Here is a 26,532-nt window from a genome sequence, read left to right as displayed (position 1 = left end):
CAGCTAACAAATACAGAGGCTCGGTGACCTCAGAGTATAAAACCAACTGCAGAGTATGCATTGAGTCCCACCGCCCCCGCCTCTTTCTGCTATGTCTGCAAGGCTGCATTAGTCAAGCTCAAATGGGTTCCTGCCATGAGAAACAGAGCATGACATGCGCTAAACAATGCCAGGCAGATGACAGGCCAGCTCCATTTGATGATAGCTGCTGCTGATGAGCCCGCTTTTTGATTTGGAGGAATATCAGGGCAGCGTGATTCATTATGAGATGCAGGTGGCTTCGGATCTAATGAGTCTGCCACATTACACACATCTCAAAATGTAAATTGAAAATAACCACAGGAAATATGTAACATTCACAGCATATATTCACCCAATGGTGAGTTATGGTCTCTTCTGGACTTTAAGCAAAAGCTAAAATATGGGACTAACTTTTTGGCATGGTCTTTGAGAACTGTGTTTAAGGATTCAGAGACATGTTAAGGTTGACCATCAACGGCCATCAAATAATTCAGACACCGCTCTGAAAACCCTGATCAATCACTTTAGTGATTGTGCCCCCGCAAATTGACTCTGTACTGGTACCCCCTGTATATAGCCTCGTTACTGTTATTTTATTGTTACTCTTTAATTATTAGTTATTGTTCTATTTTCTTCTTTTTTTTCTCTTCAGTTTATTTAGTAAATACTTTCTTAACCCTTATTTTTCTTAAAACTGCATTGTTGGTAAGTAAGCATTTCACCTGTTGTATTCAGTGCATGTGACAAATACAATTTGATTTTGATTTGCTCACAGTCCAGTACTGTTTGTGAGAATGCGTGGTTCCTCACAACTCTAATTGACACAGTTAATAACACTGCCCCCCTCTGGCTAGCTAGCTGGCTGGCTTGATGCAGCTCTACCAGTAACTGGGACATTGGTCTTTCCTCCGGTCACATTCACAGATCTGAATAGAGTACCATAGTATGAGTCATAATACCCATAAAACCTAGCAGTCAAACAAGGAAACGGTTCCAATCGTCATTCCACCATTCATTTTCCCCACCATTACATTTTCCCATAGGTGATTTTAGAAACACTTAACATATGGCGATTGTAATCATTTCCCTGTTTGACCGCTAGATTTTATGGGTATTATGACACCTCCACTGTGGGGCTCTATTGGAAGAGCAGATGTAGGAAAAGGAGGAGGGGTGAAAGAGGCGCAATATGAATGAAAAATGACCTTGGTTATCTAACTTGAATTCCAGCAATTGAGATGCACAAAAGGGTGATAGTAAACAGCCAACTACAGTGACATTTACAGATGATTTATAGGATTTTTATAAAGAAACATCTTTGGTATGTGAAGTATTCATTCATTTATGGTATTATGTTACTTTGAATCTGATAAATTTACCAGACTATATTCAGAGTACATGCTTTTCAATTACACTGAACAACAATATAAATGCAACATGTAAAGTGTTGGTACCATGTTTCATGAGCTGAAATAAAAGATCCCAGAAATGATCGATATGCACAAAAAGCTTATTTCTCTCAAATTGTGTGCACACATTTGTTTACATCCCTGTTACTGAGTATTTCTCCTTTCCCAAGATAATCCATCCACCTGACATGTGTGGCATATCAAGAAGCTGATTAAACAGCATGATCATTACACAGGTGCACCTTGTGCTGGGGACAATAAAAGGCCACTCTAAAATGTGCAGTTTTGTCACACAACACAATGCCACAGATGTCTCAAGTTTTGAGGGAGCGGGCAATTGGCATGCTGACTGCAGGAATGTCCACCAGAGCTATTGCCAGAGAATTGAATGTTCTGAAACAAAGCTGAAAATGTCTCTGTTCTTCCATGGCCTGCATACTCACCAGACATGTCACCCATTGAGCATGTTTGGGATGCTCTGGATCGATGTGTACAACAGCGTGTTCCAGTTACCGACAATATCCAGCAACTTCCCACAGCCATTGAAGAGGAGCTGGACAACATTCCACAGGGCACAATCAACAGCCTGATCAACTCTATGCGAAGGAGATGATTCGCACTGCATGAGGCAAATGGTGGTCACACCAGATACTGACTGGTTTTCTGATCCACACCCCTACCTTTTTTTAAGGTATCTGTGACCAACAGATGCATATCTGTATTCCCAGTCATGTGAAATCCATAGATTAGGGCCTAACGAATTTATTTCAATTGACTGATTTCCTTATATGAATTGTAACACAGTAAAATCTTTGAAATTGTTGCATTTATATTTTTGTTCAGTATATGTATTGGCTAAATCAGGGATAAAACATAAAAGCTCCCCTCCCCAACCAGACCATTCATAAGGGATCATAACAATCCAAATTTTACCTGATATATCAAGTGCATGGCAATGAACACCATTTGACCTTCTAACACAGCTCATGACATTATGTTGACATTTAACGTAATCCCTCCCACGGTTCCTAATCTCAGTCGCCGTGGACCATCCCGAGCTGCAGCTCCACCATGGATGCAGACAGGCAAACACAGACAAGCCATATCCATGGCAGGGCCAATGCTTCCACACTAAGCTAGAGGCCACATGTCCCAAGCATTAGCGCAACCACACTGGGGTTATGGGACAACTGCAGGTATGTGGGTTCAATATGCATGTGTATAATGCAGCGTTTCCCAAACTCGGTCCTCGGGACCCCAAGGGGTGCACGTTTTGGTTTTTGCCCTAAAATTACACAGCGGATTCAAATTATCAAAGCTTGATTAGTTGATTATTTGAATCAGCTGAGTAGCGCTAGGGCAAAAACCAAAACTTGGGGTCCCGAGGACCGAGTTTGGGAAATGCTGGTAATGTCTATAATATGAAATATGTGGGCATTGTGTAAGAGAGGGATATGTGGGCATTGTGTACGTTCCCATCCTAATTTGAGCTGTGTGTGTGTGTGTAGAACTGCATGAAAGCAGTAGTAAACCCTGCAATTCATCACCAGTCTACTGTACTACACTACATTGTCCTCCACCTCAGGGTAAAACACCCCACAAACATGGCAGCGCTAAAATTACACCCATGTGACATTGACTCCATTCCGCTGTTGTCCATGCATGAGTGGATAATGTTATCCTGCTGCATACAGCAGCAGTCCAAAAGAGGGTACTGCTACGGTATAATCAGTTAGACAAAAGGTCAGATTTGTTGGCTAGGATCACTTACAGTTAGAATTTATATTTTAGAGACCACCTTCATTCCATACCAAGGGGCAGGGCAAATACTGTATATGAACACTAATATGTTCACAATCTGGAAGCTTTTATAAAGGACTGGTAAGAACCCATCACTTAATCTAGATAGCATGCTAAAACATCGCCTCATCATGCTCTATCACAGGTCTTAGAATACAGTGCTTTCGGAAAGGATTCAGACCCCTTGACATTTTCAACATTTTGTTACGTTACAGCCTTATTCTAAAATTGATTCAATTGTTTTTTTTCTCCTCATCAATCTACACAAAATACCCCATAATGTCAAAGCAAAAACAGGTTTAGAAATGTTTGCTAATTTCTTAAAAATAAAAAACAGAAATATTACATTTACATAAGTATTCAGACCCTTTACTCAGTACTTTGTTGAAGCATCTTTGGCAGCGATTACAGCATCGAGTCTTCTTGGGTATGACACTACAAGCTTGGCACACCTGTATTTGGGGAGTTTCTCCCATTCTTCTCTGCAGATCCTCTCAAGCTCTGTCAGGTTGGATGGAGTGCGTCACTGCACAGCTATTTTCAGTCCTCTCCAGAGATGTTCGATCGGGTTCGAGTCCGGGCTGTGGTTGGGCCACTCAAGGACATTCAGAGACTTGTCCCGAAGCCACTCCTGCGTTGTCTTGGCTGTGTGCTTAGGGCTGTTGTCCTGTTGGAAGGTGAACCTTCACCCCAGTCTGAGGTCCTAAGCAGGTTTTCATCAAGGATCTCTCTGTACTTTGCTCCATTCATCTTTCCCTCGATCCTGACTAGTCTCCCAGTCCCTGCTGTTGAAAAACATTCCCACAGCATGATGCAGCCACCACGCTTCACCGTAGGGATGGTGCCAGGTTTCCTCCAGACGTGACGCTTGGCATTCAGGCCAAAGAGTTCAATCTTGGTTTCATCAGACCAGAGAATCTTGTTTCTCATGGTCAGAGTATTTAGGTGCCTTTTGGCAAACTCCAAGCGGGCTGTCATGCCATTTACTGAGAAGTTCCCTGTATGAAAAAAAAAATGTATGCACTCGCTCTGGATAAGAGCGTCTGCTAAATGACTAAAATGTAAAAAATGTAAATGTAAGTGGCTTCCGTCTGGCCACTCTAAAGGCCTGATTGGGGGAGTGCTGCAGAGATGGTTGTCCTTCTGGAAGGTTCTCCCATCTCCACAGAAGAACTCTAGAGCTCAGAGTGACCATCGGGTTCTTGGTCACCTCCCTGACCAAGGCCCTTCTCCCCCGATTGCTCAGTTTGGCTGGGCAGCCAGCTCTAGGAAGAGTCTTGATGGTTCCAATCTTCTTCCATTTAAGAATGATGGAGGCCACTGTATTCTTGGGGATCTTCAATGCTGCAGACATTTTTTGGTACCCTTCCCCAGATCTGTGCCTCGACACAACCCTGTCTCGGAGCACTACGGACAATTCCTTCGACCTCATGGTTTGGTTTTTGCTCTGACATGCACTGTCAACTGTGGGACCCTATATAGACAGGTGTGTGCGCCTTTCCAAATCATGTCCAATCAATTGAATTTACCACAGGTGGACTCCAATCAAGTTGTAGAAACATCTCAAGGATGATCAATGGAAACAGGATGCACCTGAGCTCAATTTCGAGTCTCATAGCAAAGGGTCTGAATACTTATGTAAATAAGTTTTTTTTTTTTTTTTTGAATACATTTTCAAAATTTTCTAAAAACCTGTATTCGCTTTGTCATTATGGGGTATTGTGTGTAGATTGCTGAGGAATTATTTTTATTTAATCGATTTTAGAATAAGGCTGTAACGTAACAAAATGTAGAAAAAGTCAAGGGGTCTGAATACTTTCCGAAGGCACTGTATTTGCACATTTCTGGATCAACAAAACAATAAAATCAGTACTTTGTGTGTTGGTGGGTCTTACAGTATATTGTGTTAATGAAAACATTGGTATTTTATGAAGGAATCGATCAGGTCTGACATTGAGTTCTAGATTAGTTGTTTTAAAATGGGACAATTAATTGAACAGATCAAGAGAAATGAAATGAGAATAGCTATAGAAGATAACAACCCATTTATTTAGTGATACATTCTGCAAACTATACATTTTATTTCAAACTTCAAAAGGCAAACAAATGAAAGAAAGAAGGACAGAAGTTCAGGGAAAGAGGAGAGAAAATGCATAAATTCACAAGCAAGGAATGCATTTTGTTCAATCAACTCAACACAAATAGTACAGTATAGTTCAGGGAACAAAGCTTTAACATTTTATTTTGTCTTTCCTTTGGAGCTAGAACATAATACAAAATATACAGTCATTGAACTTTGTAGTCAATCACAGAGGCCTCTGAGAAGCAGTTGAATCAACAGACAATACTTATCTACAGCACTCTAAAGCTATTCTTGAATGCATTCATAAATATAGCAGAACATGGAACACATTTCTAATGTTTACAAGGTTACCCAATTGTTAAACACTTGCATTTGCTCAAAGTATGACATCATCTGCAGGAGTGAGCAATTAAATAATATTTCAAAGATTCAACAAGGTAACATTTGTTTTTAATACAAACCAGAAATGAAAAGGTGTACCATGTGACTACCAACATAGTATGCCACTTTGTAGACAAGTACCCTAACTTGGAAACACTATTTGAAATTTCTCAGTTACAAGGTAGTGTCAGCACTACTCCTTGAAGTGTTCCGATGAACAAGTACTTTAGGGGGTAGAGTTAGATTGGGTAAGGCAAATCGGTGAGCTTATTAGTGAGCTGAAAAGGTCAGCAACATGGGGTTCAGGTCCCCTATTTAAGGGGACACAACCCACCACTGCCAAAGGGTCACACAGTAACACCACAACTGAGGTACATCAATATTATGTACAATATGGGCGCAAGCATTAAAATCTATTTTACTCCAGCTAGGTATACCTCTGAACTGTATGAAGATACAGAACTAGCTCCAGGTGAGCAAAGGTACACCCTGTAAATAGCTTTATAGTTTTTTTCTAGAATAATATTTGTGAAAAAGCTGATAATATAGACAATCAGTGCATAATTGACCATTGTCATTTAATTACACCAAATGCCTCTCACACATCTTACATTTCTAGAACCCTGAACATTGTTACAATTCTAGATCTCTGAAATGGTTGAATATCACATAAGGGAAATAAGTTGGTGAAATTACACAAGTAAGGGTTTGAGGGCATTCTTTTTTTGTACAAGGTAAGGTCAATGATTTGACTAGTTACTAAAATAAGCTATAATTTGCTGTGGACACATTTTAAATATTTCAAATTTGCACATTTCAGTCAAATACATAAACATGGGTTTGGCCAACTCCATGACAACTGAGTCTTAACAAGACCACAGACTGACAGTCACAACAACCAAGTGTCTGATGACTGCTTTCAAAGCCAAACTACAGAGAGGGGGTCTAGAACAACAACCAATACTAGACAAAAAGGTCTTCAAATCAACTTTGAGGTATTGTAGTTTTATGGAAATAAGAAAAAGAAGACATTGGATGCTTGGTAAGTGCTATGCTTTTGAACAAAGACAATTTCATTTCTACTTTAGGTCCGGCTTATATGGTACCAGTCAAATTTTGATAAAAAGCACAAACGCATCCTAAACCAGCATTCTTTTGGAGCCATATCCTATTTTAAAATCAGAAGTGGAGTAAGATTTACACAAAGGTTCAAACATGGCATATGGAGATATCAAGATACGGCCCCTATAGAGGAATATACATATGTTCCTTATGAGGCTTAAATAATAATTATATGACAGGTTCATGTAAGGCGTCATCTCTAAACACCTCAGTCACTATGCAAGTCCTACAGTATGCGAGAAGCCCGTATTAAAACTGGTGTGTTAACAGAACGCTAACCTTAAATCCCAAACTCCTTAAACAAAATCAGTGTTGAGTTGTACAGATGACAGAAAAATGTTTGGCTAACCTAAAGATTAAAGTAATGACATTTTGGAAATAAAAATGTATTTATTTCCAGTCTTATAAAAAAAACATTGACAGTAAAACAATAAACCTGCAAAATAGGTTAAGACAGATTTTCCTTGGTTACATCATTTGTAAATGAAAAAATTATATACATACTGTAGTATTTCTGTAGAAAATACTTTAGCTTATAAAGGACAACAGAGTAACAGAATGTTTGCACTCCTTAAGGGAAGATCCTAAACAACTATTCAGACGTTAAAAAAGCTAGGGCTTGTGTGTTATGGTTGTTGACGCCGCTTTGTGCTCCTAAAACTTGGTTCCCTTTACACAAAATCACAGTAGAGAATGACAACAACTTTAACATTGACCAATTTAACCACATTTCTTTCTCAATTTGGAAAAGTGACTTGGGTACCTGTGACAGTTGAACTGAATGGGAATATTGAATCTCAACAATGCCTACATAATCACTTCACTTCATCTGATTCATTCATCAGTCACTTCATTGCTTTAAAAAAAGTTTGCAAATGCTCTGTAATAATTATGAAGGCATTGTTAGACTTGTTCACCCTTTAACAAAAAGTGTAAGTATGATTGACATGTCAGCCTTTTAAGGCTGCATCAACTGTCCATATGGCAAGTAAAAAAATAAAATACATATATATATTTCTATATATATATTTTAAGAGTTAATCTGAGACGTACTTCGTATCGTTTCTAAACAACTGCAGGTATGGATAAAATACTATAACAAGGGTGACATATCAAACCATCTCTAAACTGTGTATATCTTGGGATCAAATTCAGGAGTCAACGTGGTAGATTTTTGCCAGAAGTTGGTTAAAGAGAGACACTATAAATTCAGTACGTTACCCTGTGTTAGACCAGTGTTTCCCAAACTCAGTCCTGGGTCCCCCGGGTGCACGTTTTGTTTTTTGCCCTAGCACTACGCAGCTGATAAAAAATTAAATAATAAACTCGTCATCAAGCTTTGATTATTTGAATCAGCTGTGTAGTTCTAGGGGGAAAAAACTAAACGTGCATCGGGGGTACCAGGACAGAGTTCGGGAAAACCTGTGTTAGACAAACAGTACAGAGCAGAGCCCAATGGGATTAGAAGGACACCTTTACCTACAGCGCTCAATTCTAATTGATTAAACATCCAAAAACAAGAGTATCTTGCTAAGCGCGCATCTAACTCAAGTAACATGATTTATTCCTTGAAAAGGTCAGAAAAGATACATACATTTGCAGCAATGCAGTTTAAAATAAATACATTTCTCGCCAAGAAATACATCTACGTGTTAAATACAGATTTAGTCTGTGACTATTGATTTGATTTTTTTAAGGGAAAAATTTACCGCAAAATCAAATCATACACTATAGCAGCATAGCATATTGTGCACTGGCTCCTGGTGCAGTGGCTGAGGACTCTACACTGAGAGCCCCCCAACCGACTCAGAGTAAATACAAGATGCTCTAGGACAGCTCATTGCATTCAGTGGATTTGTTCTTGGTTGTATAGTTGAATATAGCAACAATTAAAAAAAAAAAAACACTTGGAAATTGTTAAGGGAAGGTTCACTCAGACTGATGGTGGTAACTAAGGTTTCTAACAATTAGCACTTCTACACTTGTAAAATCAGATTATCAGATAGATGTTGTGATTTGAACTCCTCTCAGTACCAAACGCAGGCTTGCAACAAATACAATGCACTGAATCTCTTCACTTGGCATGCCGGGCCTTCATAAAGCTGAAATATGTACATCTGTGACATATTACGTTTATTCAAAGTAAATAATCTAACACTCATGACATGAAAACTAGTCAAAGTTCAGACTAGCATAAATTACTGCATGTCAGTAGACAGGTTAACTATGTCACTGACAAATAATTACAAACTGGTTGTGGCAGATGTCATTAAAGTTAAAATAGCAATAAATCAACTTAATCCATCCACTGTCATAAACAGTGTTCTCCAAAGCTCTGAAGTGAGGGGTAGTGAGAGGTTGTATCGTACTGATATGAAAGACTGATGGGGTGACCAATAGGTATGTAGGAGTAATGGAGGAACATTTGCCCTAATCTCCAGCCGATGTGAGTTTGCCATCTGCACCACCATAGCAAACATTAGCTAACAGCTACAGATATACAGACCTACCTCTATTCAAACACATGTGCGCACACACATGCACACAAGCACCTAGGCACGCTTGCCAGTACACGCACACACACGCGCACACACACTCTCTCCAACACAGCAAGTGTTAAAAGGTGTCAGGTGAGCTCATCTTCATTTGCATCTAGGAACTGCTTTGTTGTGTTATGTTTACAGGAGATGAACAAGATAATTTCCCCCAAAAGACAGAAAACACAATGAAAGACTGTAGTACCATAGTTATTACTACAGCATGTAGAAAAAAAGTGTATGAAAACAAAATAAAATGTAGATATTAGAATTTATATGGTTTAATTTAGAGAGCTTACTGTGCTGTGAACCTATACAATTTACCCGTTTCTTAAGGAGCAAAGACTTCAACTAAAAAAAGATCAAGAGCAAGAGGATAATATCACCTGGAGGACAAACAGTAATATTCACTGAATAGACATTTGTTGGAACTCCAGAAGAGCAGGAAAAAGGCTGATAGTGCATAAAGGTTCTTTCATTTTTTTACATTAACTCAAGCTGCATTAAATAGAGGCTGTTTGTACAGGACAATTGCACTTCACAAAAACAGAAATATACAAACACAAGGAAATGTGAATCAAATTAACTACAGCCCAAAATAATAATTGTTTTAGCTGATTATTAAAAAAAAAAAAAAGAACCTGTTGGACTCGGTAGTTATGTTTTAGGTTAAGGGGGGGGGGTGAAAATAAAGGTGAGACAAAATGGAGGGGATCCTGAACTCCAGAGCTGACTGGTGCTGCTCTATCTGGGGTGTAGGGGTGTGTGAGCATCTCCTCCTCCTCCTCCCATCATATTCCCTTCTTGACAATGGAACGCTCAGAGTGGTGGGGAGACAGACTGCTGAACAGAGCTGCTGTGGGGTCTTGAGAGGGTAACGGTTTGTAAACTCTGTGCTGTGTTAGTGGTAGGGGTTGTGTTACCACATGTCGTCTGTGGACGCTGAGTCCTTGAAGGATGGAAGGAAGGAAAAACCCGTCAGATACTAGGTCAACATCCAAGGGGTCTCGATTTCAACTCCTGGAGAAGTGCTGATCTTTGCACCCCTGTTGTCCTACACTAGTTACGAACTTGGACAGGACTCAAGAAATTATTTTGAGTATGTATAAGTGAGCAAAGCCTTCCGGGAATTGAGATTGAGATCCCTGGTATAAAACAGCAATTTCTTGAAGTCTTCACTTTTACCTACATTTCTTCCAGTCCTGGAATTTCATCCGGTACTGGACTGTAAAATAAGCTGATTTTACTTGATATTTGCCATTTGATAGTGATGCTGAAACAAGGTAATTTGATACTGATCAAAGAAAGATTATGCTGTTCCTAATCCAGAGAAATGTATATAGGGACACGCATTTTATTTATGGTTAGTTTGAATAGAACATCTCACTCACGACAAGTTGTAGGAGCGAGTAGTCGTCAAGAAAATGTTTTGATATGAATGACTGGATAATGAATGACGGCTTTATGAATGGTTGTTATGAATGATTGCTTCAATGAATATATTGCTTATTAAACCATTTGTGAGATCCTCCTGTTTGAGGAATCTTGAATGTTAGCCCTATTAATGGAACTTCAGAGAGCAAGTACACAAGATTGATATCAAACAATTGCACCCCGAGTTAGATTGCCCTGCCAGCTATCACTGCTACTACAATCCTGCCCACATAGATCTGAAAGCATCTTTGGCCATCAAACAGAGACGTTACCTATGGGCAACACATAGGCTGCATTGGTCTAAGGCACTGCATCGCAGTGCTAACTGTGCCACTAGAGATCCTGGTTTGAATCCAGGCTCTGTCGCCGCCGGCCGCGACCGGGAGACTCATGGGCGGCGCACAATTGGCCCAGCGTCGTCCAGGGTAGGGGAGGGAATGGCCGGCAGGGATGTAGCTCAGTTGATAGAGCATGGCGTTTGCAACGCCAGGGTTGTGGGTTCGATTCCCACGGGGGGCCAGTATAAAAAAAATATGTATTCACTAACTGTAAGTCGCTCTGGATAAGAGCGTCTGCTAAATGACTAAAATGTAAAATGTAAATTTACACAGGCAGCCCAATTCTGATCCTTTGCCCAATTATTGGCAAAAGAGCTGATCTGATTGGTCAAGACCAATTAGTGGAATACGCAGCCTAGACGTGTTAACTGACAGTGTCTATAACGCCAATTCAGGATGGCACAAACAAAAGCTCCAGTAAGGGGCCGGGTTAAAACAGAATTCTGAGTTTTTTCATGCAGAAAGAAAAAGATAAAAAACACAGAAGAAAAATATTGCTGCTTTTTGTAAACGCAGATCTAAACTATACCCATCATGAAACAGCTGTGAACTGAGGGAAGAACTACATGCATTCTGGGATGTTATGGTATGGTAAAGAGTAAAATAGATTACAAACAAGGATTATATATATATATATATATTTAAAAAAATTCCCCATCCATATATTACCTCCCCTTCATTCATCTTTAAAATCAGATTTTTTGGAGGGGCCAAATTCGAAAAAGTTATAAATATGTTGAACATTCCAAATTGAGCTGAAGAAAGTTAGAAATCGAAGTGAAAAATATGTAATTGTATTTTTCCCTTGACATACAAAAAGATGTGCACAAACACACTGACAAACACACGTACGTACAGTTGAAGTCGGAAGTTTACATACACTTAGGTAGGAGTCATTAAAACTCGTTTTTCACCCACTCCACAAATTTTTGTTAACAAACTATAGTTTGACCAAGTAAGTTAGGACATCTACTTTGTGCATGCAGTAGTTTTTCCAACAATTGTTCAGACAGATTATTTCACTTACAATTCACTGCATCACAATTCCAGTGGGTCAGAAGTTTACATACACTAAGTTGACTGTGCCTTTAAACAGCTTGATAAATTCCAGAAAATGATGGCATGGCTTTAGAAGCTTCAGATAAGCTAATTGACATAATTTGAGTCAATTGGAGGTGTACCTGTGGATGTATTTCAAGGCCTACCTTCAAACTCAGTGCCTCTTTGCTTGCCATCATGGGAAAATCAAAAGAAAATCAGCCAAGACCTCAGCAAAAAATGTGTAGACCTCCACAAGTCTGGTTCATCCTTGGGAGCAATTTCCAAACGCCTGAAGGTACCACGTTCATCTGTACAAACAATAGTACGCAAGTATAAACACCATGGGACAACGCAGCCGTCATACCTCTCAGGAAGGAGACAAGGTTCTGTCTCATAGAGATGCAAATCAATCCCAGAACAACAGCAAAGGACCTTGTGAAGATGCTGGAGGAAACAGGTACAAAAGTATCTATATCCACAGTAAAACGAGTCCTATATCGACATAACCTGAAAGGCCGCTCAGCAAGGAAGAAGCCACTGCTCCAAAACCGCCATAAAAAAGCCAGACTACGGTTTGCAACAGCACATGGGGACAAAGATTGTACTTTTTGGAGAAATGTCCTCTGGTCTGATGAAACAAAAATAGAACTGTTTGGCCATAATGACCATCGTTATGTTTGGAGGAAAAAGGGGGTAGCTTGCAAGCCGAAGAACACCATCCCAACCTTGAAGCACGGGGGTGGCAGCATCATGCTGCAGGAGGACTTCACAAAATAGATGGCATCATGAGGAAGGAAAATTAGGATATATTGAAGCAACATCTCAAGACATCAGTCAGGAAGTTAAAGCTTGGTCGCAAATGGGTCTTCCAAATGGACAATGACCCCAAGCATACTTCCAAAGTTGTGCCAAAATGGCTTAAGGACAACAAAGTAAAGGTATTGGAGTGGCCATCACAAAGCCCTGACCTCAATCCTATAGAACATTTGTGGGCAGAACTGAAAAAGCGTGTGCGAGCAAGGAGGCCTACAAACATGATTCAGTTACACCAGCTCTGTCAGGAGAAATGGGCCAAAATTCACCCAACTTATTGTGGGAAGCTTGTGGAAGGCTACCCGAAACATTTGACCCAAGTTAAACAATTTAAAGGCAATGCTGCCAAATACTAATTGAGTGTATGTAAACTTCTGACCCACTGGGAATGTGATGAAATAAATAAAAGCTGAAATAAATCATTCTCTCTACTATTATTCTGACATTTCACATTCTTAAAATAAAGTGGTGATCCTAACTGACCTAAGACAGGGAATTTTTACTACGATTAAATGTCAGGAATTGAGAAAAAATGAGTTTAAATGTATTTGGCTAAGGTTTATGTAAACTTCCGACTTCAACTGAACATACATATAGATTCAAATAAAAAAGCTTTTGTAAGGGGATAGCAATTGTCAGGAGATACGTACTGTGTCATCACTTCGGTATGGGTTGAGTTTGTTGTACACTGCTTCAATAACGCTTCGTCTAAGAAACAAAAAAGTAAAAGATACCAAGCATGCAGGTTTAGCTTGGCAAGCAATAACAAAACCATTGTACACTGCTCAAAAAAATTAAGGGAACACTAAAATAACACATCCTAGATCTGAATGAATGAAATAATCTTATTAAATACTTTTTTCTTTACATAGTTGAATGTGCTGACAACAAAATCACACAAAAATTATCAATGGAAATCAAATGTATCAACACATGGAGGTCTGGATTTGGAGTCACCCTCAAAATTAAAGTGGAAAACCACACTACAGGCTGATCCAACTTTGATGTAATGTCCATAAAAAACAAGTCAAAATGAGACTCAGTAGTGTGTGTGGCCTCCACGTGCCTGTATGACCTCCCTACAACGCCTGGGCATGCTCCTGATGAGGTGGCGGATGGTCTCCTGAGGGATCTCCTCCCAGACCTGGACTAAAGCATCCGCCAACTCCTGGACAGTCTGTGGTGCAACGTGGCGTTGGTGGATGGAGCGAGACATGATGTCCCAGATGTGCTCAATTGGATTCAGGTCTGGGGAACGGGCGGGCCAGTCCATAGCATCAATGCCTTCCTCTTGCAGGAACTGCTGACACACTCCAGCCACATGAGGTCTAGCATTGTCTTGCATTAGGAGGAACCCAGGGCCAACCGCACCAGCATATGGTCTCACAAGGGGTCTGAGGATCTCATCTCGGTACCTAATGGCAGTCAGGCTACCTCTGGTGAGCACATGGCCCCCCAAAGAAATGCCACCCCACACCATGACTGACCCACCGCCAAACCGGTCATGCTGGAGGATGTTGCAGGCAGCAGAACGTTCTCCACGGCGTCTCCAGACTCTGTCACGTCTGTCACATGTGCTCAGTGTGAACCTGCTTTCATCTGTGAAGAGCACAGGGCGCCAGTGGAGAATTTGCCAATCTTGGTGTTCTCTGGCAAATGCCAAACGTCCTGCACGGTGTTGGGCTGTAAGCACAACACACACCTGTGGACGTCGGGCCCTCATACCACCCTCATGGAGTCTGTTTCTGACCGTTTGAGCAGACATGCACATTTGTGGCCTGCTGGAGGTCATTTTGCAGGGCTCTGGCAGTGCTCCTCCTGCTCCTCCTTGCACAAAGGCAGAGGTAGCAGTCCTGCTGCTGGGTTGTTGCCCTCCTACGGCCTCCTCCATGTCTCCTGATGTACTGGCCTGTCTCCTGGTAGCGCCTCCATGCTCTGGATACTACGCTGACAGACACAGCAAACCTTCTTGCCAGAGCTCGCATTGATGTGCCATCCTGGATGAGCTGCATTACCTGAGCCACTTGTGTGGGTTGTAGACTCCGTCTCATGCTACCACTAGAGTGAAAGCACCGCCAGCATTCAAAAGTGACCAAAACATCAGCCAGGAAGCATAGGAACTGAGAAGTGGTCTGTGGTCACCACCTGCAAAACCCGTCCTTTATTGGGGGTGTCTTGCTAATTGCCTATAATTTCCACCTGTTGTCTATTCCATTTGCACAACAGCATGTGAAATGTATTGTCAATCAGTGTTGCTTCCTAAGTGGACAGTTTGATTTCACAGAAGTGTGATTGACTTGGAGTTCAAATCAAATCAAATCAAATTTTATTGGCCACATGCGCCGAATACAACAGGTGCAGACATTACAGTGAAATGCTTACTTACAGCCCTTAACCAACAGTGCATTTATTTTTTAACAAAAAAGTAAGTGTTGAGAAAAAAAGAGCAGAAGTAAAATAAAATAACAGTAGGGAGGGTATATATACAAAGGGGGGTACCGGTGCAGAGTCAATGTGCACCGGCTAGTTGAGGTAGTTGAAGTAATATGTACATGTGGGTAGAGTTAAAGTGACTATGCATAAATAATTAACAGAGTAGCAGCAGCGTAAAAGGATGGGGTGGGGGGGCAGTGCAAATAGTCCGGGTAGCCATGATTAGCTGTTCAGTAGTCTTATGGCTTGGGGGTAGAAGCTGTTGAGAAGTCTTTTGGACCTAGACTTGGCACTCCGGTACCGCTTGCCGTGCGGTAGCAGAGAGAACAGTCTATGACTAGGGTGGCTGGAGTCTTTGACAATTTTGAGGGCCTTCCTCTGACACTGCCTGGTATAGAGGTCCTGGATGGCAGGAAGCTTGGCTCCAGTGATGTACTGGGCCGTACGCACTACCCTCTGTAGTGCCTTGCGGTCGGAGGCCAAGCAGTTGCCATACCAGGCGGTGATGCAACCAGTCAGGATGCTCTCGATGGTGCAGCTGTAGAATTTTTTGAGGATCTGAGGACCCATGCCAAATCTTTTCAGTCTCCTGAGGGGGAATAGGCTTTGTCGTGCCCTCTTCACGACTGTCTTGGTGTGTTTGGACCATGATAGTTCGTTGGTGATGGGGACACCAAGGAACTTGAAGCTCTCAACCTGTTCCACTACAGCCCCGTCGATGAGAATGGGGGCGTGCTCAGTCCTCTTTTTTTTCCTGTAGTCCACAATCATCTCCTTTGTCTTGGTCACGTTGAGGGAGAGGTTGTTATCCTGGCACCACACGGCCAGGTCTCTGACCTCCTCCCTATAGGCTGTCTCATCGTTGTCAGTGATCAGGCCTACCACTGTTGTGTCGTCGGCAAACTTAATGATGGTGTTGGAGTCGTGCCTGGCCATGCAGTCATGGGTGAACAGGGAGTACAGGAGGGGACTGAGCACGCACCCCTGAGGGGCCCCCGTGTTAAGGATCAGTGTGGCAGATGTGTTGTTACCTACCCTTACCACCTGGGGGCGGCCCGTCAGGAAGTCCAGGATCCAGTTGCAGAGGGAGGTGTTTAGTCCCAGGATCCTTAGCTTAGTGATGAGCTTTGAGGGCACTATGGTGTTGAATGCTGAGCTGTAGTCAATGAATAGCATTCTCACGTAGGTGTTCCTCTTGTCCAGGTGGGAAAGGGCAGTGTGGAGTGCAATAGAGATTGCATCATCTGTGGATCTGTTGGGGCGGTATGCAAATTGCAGTGGGTCTAGGGTTTCTGGGATAATGGTGTTGATGTGAGCCATGACCAGCCTTTCAAAGCACTTCATGGCTACAGACGTCAGTACTACGGGTCGGTAGTCATTTAGGCAGGTTATCTTAGAGTCCTTGGGCACGGGGACTATGGTGGTCTGCTTGAAACATGTTGGTATTACAGACTCAGTCAGGGACATGTTGAAAATGTCAGTGAAGACACTTGCCAGTTGGTCAGCACATGCTCGGAGTACACGTCCTGGTAATCCGTCTGGCCCTGCGGCCTTGTGAATGTTGACCTGCTTAAAAGTCTTACTCACATCGGCTACGGAGAGCGTGATCACATAGTCATCCGGAACAGCTGGTGCTCTCATGCATGCTTCAGTGTTGCTTGCCTCGAAGCGAGCATAGAAGTGGTTTAGCTCGTCTGGAAGTATTGTGTCACTGGGCAGCTCGCGGCTGTGCTTCCCTTTGTAGTCTGTAATAGTTGTCAAGCCCTGCCACATCCAACGAGCGTCAGAGCCAGTGTAGTACGATTCAATCTTAGTCCTGTATTGACTCTTTGCCTGTTTGATGGTTCGTCGGAGGGCATCGCAGGATTTCTTATAAGCGTCCGGGTTAGAGTCCCGCTCCTTGAAAGCGGCAGCTCTACCCTTTAGCTCAGTGCGGATGTTTCCTGTAATCCATGGCTTCTGGTTGGGGTATGTACGTACGGTCACTGTGGGGACGACATCATTGATGCACTTATTGATGAAGCCAGTGACTGATGTGGTGTACTCCTCAATGCTATCTGAAGAATCCCGGAACATGTTCCAGTCTGTGCTAGCAAAACAGTCCTGTAGCTTAGCATCTGCGTCATCTGACCACTTTTTTATTAACCGAGTCACTGGTGCTTCCTGCTTTAGTTTTAGCTTATAAGCAGGAATCAGGAGGATAGAGTTATGGTCAGATTTGCCAAATGGAGGGCAAGGGAGAGCTTTGTATGCGTCTCTGTGTGTGGAGTAAAGGTGGTCTAGAGTTTTTTTTCCTCTGGTTGCACATTTAACATGCTGGTAAAAATTAGGTAGAACGGATTTAAGTTTCCCTGCATTAAAGTCCCTGGCCACTAGGAGCGCTGCATCTGGATGAGTGTTTTCCTGTTGACTTATGGCCTTATACAGCTCATTCAGTGCAATCTTAATGCCAGCATTGGTTTGTGGTGGTAAATAGACAGCTATGAAAAATATAGATGAAAACTCTCTTGGTAAATAGTGTGGTCTACAGCTTATCATAAGATACTCTACCTCAGGCGAGCAAAACCTCGAGACTTCCTTAGTATTTGATTTTGTGCACCGGCTGTTGTTTACAAATATACACAGACCGCCACCCCTTGTCTTACCGGAGTCAGCCGTTCTATCCTGCCGATGTAGCGTATAGCCACGACTCGGTGAAACATAAGATATTACAGTTTTTAATGTCCCGTTGGTAGGATAACCGTAATCTTAGGTCATCCAATTTATTTTCCAATGATTGAAGATTGGCTAATAGGATTGATGGGAGCGGCAGTTTACTCGCTCGCCGTCGGATTCTTACAAGGCACCCCGACCTACGTCCACGATATATCCGTCTCTTCATCATGCGAATGACGGGGATTTGGGCCTTGTCGGGTGTCTGTAGGATATCCTTCGCGGCCGCCTCGTTGAAGAAAAAATCTTAATCCAATACGAGGTGAGTAATCGCTGTCCTGATATCCAGAAGCTCTTTTTGGTTATAAGAGACGATGGCAGAAACATTATGTACAAAATAAATTACAAATAACGCGGAAAAACACACATAATAGTACAATTGGTTAGAGGGCTGTAAAACAGCAGCCATCTTCTCCGGCGCTGTTCTGTGTTACATTGTGTTGTTTAAGTGTTCCCTTTATTTTTTTGAGCAGTGTATGTAAGTCCAATGAAAACAAAACAGTTCATACAGCAGAGCTAAATGCTGAGCATAGGAGGGAAAACAGAAGGCTGGAATTGAAGGGCAAAATTCAATTAGCCCAACTAATAGACCAAACTTCCAAGCAAGTCCAAGCTATCAAACCACTTTGGTGGAAAGTCATGAGTGCCTGTGCACCTGAGATCAGAAATAGATTCCTCCCCCTAAAGAAACCTTACTGTGAAAAGCATGCTACTCTATTTTGATAGTACTTAATCGACCTTTAAACATTCTGGCTGAGATCCAGTCAAAAGAGCTCACTCACTTGCTGGCCAGCTCTCCCCCAGGAGGGAGGTTAGGGATGCTCTCCGATGCTAACGTACGCATCACGTGGACCAAGTCTGGAACCCCTTCGTTTCCCTGCTTCTTTATGATCTCTGTGGAAATTAGCAGAACCACACATTCTCTGAGTGGAAAAGAATCTATGACATACACAATATGTGATGTGAGCTTCAATCACATGAAATTCATGACAAGGTTCTTATTTTATCTAGGTTTCTATACGCATTTTAAGATGCTGCACCTTCTACTCTGCTCTCCAGGTACTTATCCAGCTCTGCTTCCCTTTTCACGGCTTCTGCAGTCACCTTTGGAGCCCCTGGGAGGCAGATCAGCACAACACTCATATTGTCCCGACTCCCCTGTTCAAAGAGTGAGTGCAATACAGACAGAATTAAAGTAAAACATTTAGCATGTGCATTAGCATATTCTAGTAATGCAAAAGGCATCCAATGATGCCTATTCATGTGACAAAATGTTGTGACAAATCTCACCTTGTACAAGCAAGTGTCAACTATTTCATTGCAGACTCTCTCTAGGTCATCGGTCACCTCTAGCCTGGACCTGACAAAGTCACAAAGTTCTTCATTCGCCATGACATCCCAGATGCCATCGCAGGCTAGGACGATGAACTCATCTTCCACCTCAGACCTTTGAATGGCATACACCTCAGGCTCTGGTGAAACCAGCTGCTCCGTGGGGCCCTTTCCATGCACACACTTGTAGTCAAAGTCCCCCAGGGCCCGGGACACTGCCAGAGAGCCATTCACTCGCTGGATCATGACAGAGCCACCTGCGTTCTGGATCCTCTCCTTCTCCAGTGGGTTGCTGGGCTTGTGGTCCTGTGTGAAGAAGTGCACAGCTCCTCCACGACTTAGAAGACCCCGGGAGTCTCCACAGTTGATGAAGTAGATGTGGCCTGGGGAAATCATGACCCCCACCGCAGTGGAGCCGCTGCGGTCCACACCGTGCTTCTTCTCAGAGATGGACCGCATGTGCTCGTCAATCTGCAGGAAACCTGTGCGGATGCCGCTTTTCACACGCTCTACGTTGGGTTCCGGCTCCAGAGCACTCTGGAAGTCTGGGTTGCTGGTGATGTGCTCCAGAAGGTGCCCACAGCAGTATTTAGCCACCTGGGATCCAGCATGCCCATCATAGACCGCAAAGAAGGACCAAGGGTCGAGCCCATGAGGCAGGCCAATGACTGCAGTGTGCGCATCCTCCATCTCCACCCTCCAGCCCTGCATGCTGCTCAGGCCATAGGTCAGACTGTTCCCCTCACCATGAGCATTGTGCTTCTCCATCTTTGGCTTGTCCAAAAACGCCCCCATTGTATCCCCCTTAAAACAGGAATGAAACAAATAATTGTTCTATTCAATTTAGGAAAGTCGACAGTTGAGTGTTTATAATATTCACACTTGTTATTCTGCTAAGCTCAGCTAGCTACAAGTTTACTAAATAAACCCCAAAAATATTAGCCAAATAACATTTGTTAAGATCTGGATTATTTAGTAGCAGATGACACAGCTGCAATCATTTTATTATTAACGAAATGATTAGCTAGCACCTTAGGGCTGATCTCATGCATTGCAACGTGGTCTCAGAGCATTTCGTATTATTCTGTACGTAAATCCTAGACAATCCATTTCATATGATACGTATTAACCTCTTAAGGATAGGACCCTTTTTTCCAATTTATGCCTAAAATGACTTACCCAAATCTAACTGCCTGTAGCTCAGGACCTGAAGCAAGGATATGCATATTCTTGATACCATTTGAAAATAAAAACTTGTGAAATTAAATGTAGGATAATATAACACATTCGATCTGGTAAAAGATAATACAAACAAAAAAACAGGCGTGCTTTTTTTTTTTATCATCTTTGAAATGCAAGAGAAAAGCCACAATATAATATTGCAGTTTAGGCGCAATTTAGATTTTGACCACTAGATGGCAGCAGTGTGTGTGCAAAGTTTCTGATTGATCCAGTGAAGCATTGCAATACTGGACTATTTTGTATCAAGTCTGCCCAAATGTGCCAAATTGGTCAATTGATACATTTAAGTACATAACTTTAGAGAACATACAAAAATGAAATGGTAACACAAAATGTAAGTTTACACACTCCCAGGAATGTCATATGATGGATCATTAGCTTATACAGTCGTGGTCAAAAGTTGAGAATGACACAAATCCTAATTTTCACAAAGTCTGCTGCCTCAGTTTTGATGATGGCAATTTGCATATACTCCAGAATGTCATGAAGAGTGATCAGATGAATTGCAATTAATTGCACAGTCCCTCTTTGCCATGAAAATGAACTTAATCCCAAAAACCTTTCAACTGCATTTCAGCCCTGCACAAAAGAACCAGCTGCCTTCATGTCAGTGATTCTCTCGTTAACACAGGTGAGTGTTGACGAGGACAAGGCTGGAGATCACTCTGTCATGCTGATTGAGTTAGAATAACAGACTGGAAGCTTTAAAAGGAGGGTGGTGCTTGAAATCATTGTTCTTCCTCTGTTAACTATGGTTACCTGCAAGGAAACACGTGCCGTCTTCATTGCTTTGCACAAAAAGGGCTTCACAGGCAAGGATATTGCTGCTAGTAAGATTGCACCTAAATCAACCATTTATCGGATCATCAAGAATTTCAAGGAGAGAAGTTCAATTGTTGTGAAGAAGGCATCAGGGCGCCCAAGAAAGTCCAGCAAGTGCCAGGACCGTCTCCTAAAGTTGATTCAGCTGCGGGATCGGGGAACCACCAGTGTGGAGCTTGCTAAGGAATGGCAGCAGGCAGGTGCGAGTGCATCTGCACGCACAGTGAGGCGAAGACTTTTGGAGGATGGCCTGGTGTCAAGAATGGCAGCAAAGAAGCCACTTCTCTCCAGGAAAAACATCAGGGACAGACTGATATTCTGCTAAAGGTACAGGGATTGGACTGCTGAGGACTGGGGTAAAGTCATTTTCTCTGATGAATCCCCTTTCCGATTGTTTGGGGCATCCGGAAAACACCTTGTCCGGAGAAGACAAGGTGAGCGCTACCATCAGTCCTGTGTCATGCCAACAGTAAAGCATCCTGAGACCATTCATGTGTGGGGTTGCTTCTCAGCCAAGGGAGTGGGCTCACTCACAATTTTGCCTAAGAACACAGCCATGAATAAAGAATGGTACCAACACATCCTCCGAGAGCAACTTCTCCCAACCATCCAAGAACAGTTTGGTGACGACCAATGCCTTTTCCAGCATGATGGAGCACCTTGCCATAAGGCAAAGTGATAACTAAGTGGCTTGGGGAACAAAACATCGACATTTTGGGTCCATGGCCAGGAAACTCCCCAGACCTTAATCCCATTGAGAACTTGTGGTCGATCCTCAAGAGGCAGGCGGACAAACAAAAACCCACAAATTCTGACAAACTCCAAGCATTGATTATGCAAGAATGGGCTGCCATCAGTCAGGATGTGGCCCAGAAGTTAATTGACAGCATGCCAGGGCGGATTGCAGAGGTCTTGAAAAAGAAGGGTCAACACTGCAAATATTGACTCTTTGCATAAACTTAATGTAATTGTTAATAAAAGCCTTTGCCACTTATGGAGTGCTTGTAATTATACTTCAGTATACCATAGTAACATCTGACAAAAATATATCATAACACTGAAGCAGCAAACTTTGTGAAGACCAATATTTGTGTACACTAACTTTCACACATCTAGATGGCCGGGCGGGGTGGGTGTGGAGCCAGAGACAGCAGGGGTTCAAACTGTAGAACCCAATTCCTACATTTGAATATAAAAATTGATTTTATCAAACAAAACTATTCTACATTTGATCTCTGGGACCTTTAGGATGACAAATCTGAGCAAGATTACTGAATGTAAGTACATTATTTACCTTCAGAGGTGAATGTATCAAACCAGTTGCCGTGATACGTTTTTTGTTGTTGTGCACTCTCCTCAAGCATGGTATTTTTTCACTGTAATAGCTACTGTAAATTGGACAGTGCAGTTAGATTAACAAGAATTTAAGCTTTCTACCCATATAAGACATGTCTATGTCCTGGAAAGTTTGCTGTTACTTACAACAGTCATGCTAACTTTAAGCATCAGTTGTCAGAGCACCTTACCGATCACTGCACCTGTACACAGCCCATCTGAAATTAGCCCACCCAACTACCTCATCCCTATATTGTTATTTATTTTGCTCTTTTGCACCCCAGTATCTCTATTTGCACATAATCTCTTGCACATCTAGCATTCCAGTGTTAATACTATTGTAATTATTTTGCACTATAGCCTATTTATTGCCTTACCTCCATAACTTGCTACATTTGCACACACTGTATATATATTTTCTGTTGTATTTTTGACTTTATGTTTTTTTTACCCCATATGTAACTCTGTGTTGTTTTTATCGCACTGCTTTGCTTTATCTTGGCCAGGTCGCAGTTGTAAATGAGAACTTGTTCTCAACTGGCTTACCTGGTTAAATAAAGGTTAAATAAAAAATAAAAAAAACAAAAAATAATCACATTAGTGCACATTAGCTCAACCATCCCGTATACGGGATCCCGTAGAGGTTAATTTGTGGATGTTCATGATCCATTTCATACAATATGTTACGAATTGCAATTCGTACAATATGTTAAGAATTTACAAAACATACAATGTTACGATTTTGCAAAAGTACAATATGTTACGAATTTGCTAAACGTACGATATGTTACGAATTCCCATTTGTTATGGCTAACGTTAGCTAGGTGGCTGATGCTAGCTAGCTCTAGGGGTTATGGTTAGGAGTTAGGTTAAAGGGTTAGGGAAAGGGTTAGCGGTTGTTAGGGGTAGCTGAAATGTAGTAAGTATTTGCAAATTAGCTAAAAGTAAACTATGTTATGTAACCATACCAAATGTAACATACACTACATGACAGAAAGTATGTGGACACCTGCTCGTCAAACATTTCATTCAAAAATCATGGGCATTAATATGGAGTTGGTCCCCCCTTTGCTGCTATAACAGCCTCCACTCTTCTGGGAAGGCTTTCCACTAGATGTTGTAACATTGCTGCGGGGACTTGCTTCCATTCAGCCACATGAGCATTAGTGACGTCGGGCACTGATGTTGGGCGATCAGGCCTGGCTCACAGTCGGCGTTCCAATTCATCCCAATGGTGTTCTATGGGGTTGAGGTCAGAGCTCTGTGCAGGCCGGTCAAGTTCTTCCAAACCGATCTCAATCAACTATTTCTTTATGGACCGCGCTTTGTGCACGGGGGCATTGTCATGCTGAAACAGGAAAGGGCCTTCCCCAAACTGTTGCCACAAAGTTGGAAGCACAGAATCGTCTAGAATGACATTGTATGGTGTAGCTTTAAGATTTCCCCTCACTGGAACTAAGGGGCCTAGCCCAAACCATGAAAAACAGCCACAGACCATTATTCTTCCTCCACCAAACTTTACAGTTGGCACCATGCATTCAGGCAGGTAGCGTTATCCTGGAATCCACCAAACCCAGATTCGTCCGTCGGACTGCCAGATGTTGAAGCATGATTCATCACTCCAGAGAATGCGTTTCCACTGCTCCAGAGTTCAATGGCGGCGAGCTTTACACCACTCCAGCCGACACTTGGCATTGTGCATGGTGATTTTAGGCTTGCGTGCGGCTGCTCGGCCATGGAAACCCATTTCATGAAGCTCCTGACAAAAAGTTATTGTGCTAACGTTTCTTCCAGAGGCAGTTTGGAACTCAGTAGTGAGTGTTGCAACCGAGGACGTTTCCACTTCACAATAACAGCACTTACAGTTGACCGGGGCAGGTCTAGCAGGGCAGAAATTTGACAAACTGACTTGTTGGATAGGTGGCATCCTATGACGGGGCTAAGTTGAAAGTCATTGAGCTCTTCAGTAAGGACATTCTACTGCCAATGTTTGTCTATGGAGATTGAATGGCGGTGTGCTCGATTTTATACACCTATCAGCAACGAGTGTGGCTGAAATAGTCAAATCCCATAGTTTGAAGGGGTGTCCACATACTTTTGTGTATATATAGGTATCATACTAATTTGGGTGTCTCGGATTTACGTTTACTATGTTACCTCTAGTCTATGCGACCAGTCTGTAAACATAGGTGACTAACGGCAGCTAAGTATGTCTCACTACACTAGATATAAAAGTCTATAGCTATCAATGAAAAACTAACGTTAGCCGCTAAACGAGCTATTTTATAGGTGTTGGCCATTTATTGTGTGAGTTCAACACATTACAAACAGTCAGTATTGCAAAAACCTAGCTAATCCATCCAGCTAGCTAGGTCCCAAGCCAACGTCCAGTGCACTAGTTACGTGTTTTTTTGTGTGGTTAGGTAGCTAACTAGCAACATTACAATCAACAGTGTAGCTAGTTAACTAGCTTGGTGTTTTAATGATGTTGGCTAGCAATCTGTTAAATAGTTAACTAGCAACCTACCTAGCTAGCTAGCAAGCTTTGTTAGGTAACTAACGTTAGCTAGCTAAGTTAGCTGGTAAACTGATGTTAGTTAATAGCTACGTCACAACAGCAAGCTAACACGGCTAGGTAGCTAGCCATCGTCCAACTAAGTCAATGACAGAGCCAGGGCTAGTTAAAATTTCCAGAACAAGGAACACTTTTGATGATCACGAAATTACCAACAATAATGTTTTCAACAACGTTTTCTAGTGGGCTGGCTAGCTAACTTAAATCCTCCCGTGGCAATATGACAACTAAAATACAATAAAACACCTTGCGTCGTTGTGGGCCTTGGTCCCTTGAACCTCACGCGTTCACATAACGTTAGCATAGACAGGCCTTCACTATCCCACGGACTCCTCATCGCGCTGCCCCCAGTGCTAGTGAGTATGGCTAATCAGAAATGTAAACAGAGGTAGAGAGTTTCTTAAAGGCACAAACAACTGTGACTTACCAAAATCAGAAAGAGCTGTTTTGAAAGTGTAAAGACAGCGACAGAAGCTGCGACAGAAACACCAACAAGATGGAGAGTTTGCGGGTAACGTTAGCTAGCAATCACCTCTCAGTACATCAATTTGTGAAAGTGAGGAACTCCCTGTTCTAAGTAAACCAGGGATGCATTACTTTATCTCATTTGGCGACGTAAAGTATATTTCAAATGTCCCTCTAAACTTTTAGGCCGGAGCTGTTATGGCCAATATAGTGTCAAGCCGAAAGCCCCAGCCTCTTCACTTGACAGCTTGACAGACAGCCTGCACCTAGCTAGCTAAACCAAACAGGACTTGAAAAAGACCCGGATATTGCAGGTTGCGTACTTGAAAGCATTACATCATTCCTATGAGGCAGTCAGTGGTTGATACCCTCTAGCAGTGGTTGATATGCATGTCATATCAAAACAAAAGCCCATAAATGGATTAAACATTGTAAAGGCGAACACAGAATTAACAGAAACAAAAATACATTTCGTATGGAAATAGCTGTGGGCTGTGGCCAATCTTATTTTTCTCAGTAATACATTTATTTCAGTCACATTATCGTTCATCACACTCTGTCTCTATTAAAGCGGCACAGTGCGCCAAATATTTGCATGAACACTGTCTATTTATCCTGACATATATTTCTAAATTCT

General features: G+C 42.2%; 1 protein-coding gene across 2 annotated transcripts; it reads right to left on the bottom strand.

Annotated features, from left to right (window-relative positions):
• Nucleotides 1–5,256: 5,256 nt before the first annotated feature.
• On the bottom strand, nt 5,257–26,187 carry LOC311102418 (protein phosphatase 1A-like). Of its 2 annotated transcripts, none has more exons than XM_084143758.1 (6): nt 25,858–26,187; nt 19,415–20,260; nt 19,165–19,282; nt 18,907–19,018; nt 13,630–13,687; nt 5,257–10,302 (listed from the first exon to the last, which is right to left on the bottom strand). In XM_084143758.1, exons 2-6 carry the CDS (start codon nt 20,249–20,251, stop codon nt 10,273–10,275), a joined length of 1,155 nt encoding a protein of 384 aa, XP_083999884.1. In that variant the 5' UTR covers nt 20,252–20,260; nt 25,858–26,187; the 3' UTR covers nt 5,257–10,272. The 2 variants fall into 2 exon arrangements, with proteins under 2 accessions (XP_083999884.1, XP_083999885.1); XM_084143759.1 differs by lacking the exon at nt 25,858–26,187 and adding an exon at nt 22,815–22,989.
• Nucleotides 26,188–26,532: the final 345 nt, after the last annotated feature.

This window comes from Coregonus lavaretus (genome assembly GCF_964263955.1).
Source record: "Coregonus lavaretus genome assembly, chromosome: 27".
NCBI lineage: Eukaryota > Metazoa > Chordata > Actinopteri > Salmoniformes > Salmonidae > Coregonus > Coregonus lavaretus.
The sequence above is the reverse complement of the archived record's forward strand: the minus strand, read 5'-3'. Positions and strand labels throughout refer to the sequence as shown.